Source organism: Bubalus bubalis, chromosome 16 (assembly GCF_019923935.1).
Source record: "Bubalus bubalis isolate 160015118507 breed Murrah chromosome 16, NDDB_SH_1, whole genome shotgun sequence".
Lineage (NCBI taxonomy): Eukaryota > Metazoa > Chordata > Mammalia > Artiodactyla > Bovidae > Bubalus > Bubalus bubalis.
The window spans coordinates 6,157,668-6,161,514 of record NC_059172.1 but is presented as its reverse complement, the minus strand read 5'-3'; the positions used below and the strand labels follow the sequence as shown (position 1 = coordinate 6,161,514).

General features: G+C 36.2%; 1 protein-coding gene across 1 annotated transcript; it reads right to left on the bottom strand.

The window, feature by feature from the left end:
• Positions 1-547: 547 nt before the first annotated feature.
• Positions 548-1,477, bottom strand: LOC102395922 (olfactory receptor 5W2-like). Its single transcript, XM_006072812.3, has one exon. The coding sequence runs from the start codon at positions 1,475-1,477 to the stop codon at positions 548-550; it is 930 nt and encodes a 309-aa protein (XP_006072874.3).
• Between the last annotated feature and the right edge of the window lie 2,370 nt (positions 1,478-3,847).

The window sequence follows — 3,847 nt, the reverse complement described above, 5'->3', positions numbered from 1 at the left end:
AAGATTTGACTGAATATCTCTATTCAAAGTATTTTTTTGAATAGTTTTAGATATTTTTGTTTTGAAATTATAGCCCTTTATGTTTATGTCATGATGAATTTGAGGCCAATTATGAATTACTTGACTGTTTTTTTGAATTTGTTTTTAGTACTAACTTCCATAGTGCATAAACTATAAGATCTAGAATAATATATAAAAAGGCTACAGGTTCAAAGATCACTGGGCAAATGCACAATAAATCTTAGTGTAATTGAAAACAATGTTTTAATTAAACACTGAACAAAAATTACTACAAGAAAAAGAAAAGTTTTTCACTTAGTCAAAGTGCTATACACACACACAAACACATACACACATATATATAAATCCTTAAAGCATAATGAAACAGGACATGTGTGGGGGAAACAAAATTAGGATTTAATACAAATATCACCTTAAGATCTGAGAAATTATTATTCTCATGTATTCTATCATTTAATTTTAGTAAATCAGTAAACAATATATGTATATGAATGCATATGTGTACACAAATGCCTAATACAAATAACTAAAACCATTTATTTTTCAATTTTTCCAGGGCCTGTTTTACATCCTTGTTCCTCAAACTATAAATCAGAGGGTTTAACATGGGAATCACAAGGGTGTAAAACAATGAGGTCATTTTGTCTTCATCTAGAGCGTAGGATGAACTTGGCCTGAAATACATGAAGAGCAGAGTTCCCTGGAAAATTGCCACAGCAGTTAGGTGGGAGGTACAGGTGGAGAAAGCTTTGAACCTCCCTTCAGCAGAGTGGATCTTCAAGACTGATAGGATGATATAACAATAAGAGACAAGGACTCCTGAAATGGAGCTTAATTCAATAAAGCCAAAAATCATGAATATCACTAACTCATTGAGCTGTGTGTCTGAGCAAGATATCAACAGGAGAGGAGGAACATCACAAAAAAAGTGGTTAATCTCATTTGACCCACAGAAGCATAAGCGGAATGCTAGTGTCGTGTGTATCAGAGCATCTGCCATTCCCACCAGGTAAACCCCAGCCACGAGCAGGGAGCACACCCTGCTGGACATGCTGACTGCATAGAGCAAGGGGCTGCTGATGGCCTTGTACCGGTCATAGGCCATCACTGCCAGCAGGAGACACTCAGAATCTACAAAGGTACAGAAGACCAAGAATTGCAGAGCACAGCCATAGGAGGGGATTGATTTGTTTTTGGCAAATAGGTCTACCAGCATCTTAGGGCCAATGGCTGTGGAATAGCAGAGGTCACAGAAGGAGAGGTGGCTGAGGAAAAAGTACATGGGTGTGTGCAGCTGGGGATCCATCCTAATCAGGGTGATCATTCCGAGATTTGCCAGAAGATTAATGAGATAAACAGGTAGAAACATTGTAAATAGGATCACTTTATTCTCAGTGTTATCAGTAATTCCCAAGAAAATGAATTCAGTCAAGGAGGAGCAATTCTCTCTTTCCATTCTTCTTAGATCTTGTGCAAACTTTTGAGAACGTTATCAAGAAAATCACATATGCATGTTTAATGCTTCTGCACTTCAAAAAAAAATCATAAGGCAGAGCATGTTTTTTTTTTCCTTAATTGCCTTTTTATACTTAGAAAATAATCCAGTCTTGTACCTACTCTTTAAAGAGGCATAACTGTCTATTCTGCAATAATAAAAGGCATATGAGGAAGACCTTTGAGAAAGTTTCAAGTCAATCTAGATGCCATTCATGAGGTTGCTACTTTCTACAAATTCTTCTCTGAGCCTTATTTTTCTTATATCAGAGAGAAGAGCTGGATGATTTTACCTTTCTTCAATTCTTTAAAACCACATGGAAGAAACACCAGTGTTAGCAAGACCAGATTCTAAGACTTCGGACTGAGCTTTCCCTGGGTTTAAAAATATTCAATTGAGTCCAAAAAAAAAAATGATTACTATTTTTTGTCTCTCAAAAAGACATGATTGGTTTAAGAATGTTCTTCTTAGTTCCAGACACAGTGAGTACATCACTGACTAGTAATAATAAAAATCATTATGTTACTGGTTTTAGCTTATCTTCTGCTTAGCGTCTGGTGAGACATGAAATAAGTTATTACTGACCTGCTTCCTAGAAATTTGCTATTGCTTTCCCATAATGCTCTTTACGTCTTTGTGGAGAGGTGACCGTCTAGGATGACTCTCTTGACCAGTGGAAGAAAAGAGCTAAAAGGAAGTGAAAACAACAGAATGTACCACATATATTTGCATCACTTTAGATTTTAAATGACTTTCAATTTAATTGAATGTAAATTAGATGAGGGACAATAAATGCTTCTAAAATGCAAAGACCTTGCTGTCTCTGTTCTGTTTATGTGTATGCCTGTGTATGTATCTTAATGTAAGTGAAAGCAATGGACTTTTTCTTTAGACCTTAGTAAATATAATACATGGTCTACATGGAGGTGAATCTGTACATGTTTTTGTTTTTATTGTGGTATGTATGCTGTAAAACAAAACACACCTTAATTGTTTTGTTTCTATAAAACAAAACACACTTTAAATTCATGTACAGTTGCTCATTGAAAAAAGGAACAAAGACTTTTATGTGATCCAGCAGGAAAATAAAATTACATTATGAATGTTAACAAGTTCAGACAGATTCTTCCAATTTTTGTGAAGAAAATGTTATTTCTGTCATAAAATGCAGATTTTAGTGTGTATATAGGCATAAAGTCCTTCATTTACAAACTTTTTCTTTCCCCCCAATTTAAATATTTTCTCTTATTTTTCTTCAGTTAGGATCTGGAAACATACCTGGAAAGAGCAGGTCTTGGGTAGCTGAACAGTAATGAGCATTTGGTCTTTTATTTCACCAGGTATGTTGGAACTTAAATCCCTGTGCTACGGCCCTTAGGCTTTCGTGTTATTCAAACACTTCATTAATTATATTTCTGCTTCCGTATATTCCCCTGGCAGAGGAAGACATGGATCGATAGCATCACTTACTCAATGGCTGTTACTTGGAGCAAACTCTGGGAGATAGTGGAGGACAGAGCAGCCTGGTGCACTGCCATCCCTGAGGCTGCCAAGAGTCAGACAGACTTTGAAACAGAACACCCACCACAACATTCCCCTGTGAATTCAGAAACAACTTGGCAGAAGAGGAGTTTTTGTGCTTCATTATTGTATCCAAATTGCTCTATGGAAGGAAGAGTACTGCAAGTGATTTGTATGGTGTGTGTCAGCTACCCGGAAACTGTCTCCTCCTTCTCTAGTCAAAGAGGAAACTTAGTGAAATTCTAAAAGATCCCCCTTCATCCAACTCTTTTTGATTGTTCATTGTGTTTTTGAAATATTCCCCTTCACTACCTCATGTTGGAATATTACACTTTGGTCATATTTTCTTTTATCTTGAAATGTAATCCTGTGTCATAAAATCATCCTTCTAATGTATACAGTTCTTTGATTTTTAGTGCACTTTCAAGTTTGTTCACTCATTACTACTATCTACTTCCAGAACGTCTTCATCAGCCCAAGAGGAAATCTTCACCTTCTAGCTCTCACTCTCCTTTCCTTCCTCTTGAGCCTGGCAACTGCTAATCTACTTTCTGATTCTATGTGGTTTCCTATTATTGGCCTTGCGTATACAGAGAATCATGCTGTGTGTGTGTGTGTGTGCTTCCTGTCAGGTTTATTTTCTTCAGTAAAGTATTTTAAAGTTTCATCCATGTTGTTACATGTGTTAGAATTTTGTTTCATTATGTGGCTGAATAGCATTTCGTGTTATGGATATAATATACTATGGCAATCCATTTTTCAGAAGGATGAACACTGGCCTGTTTCTACTTTTCAGCTGATATGACTAAT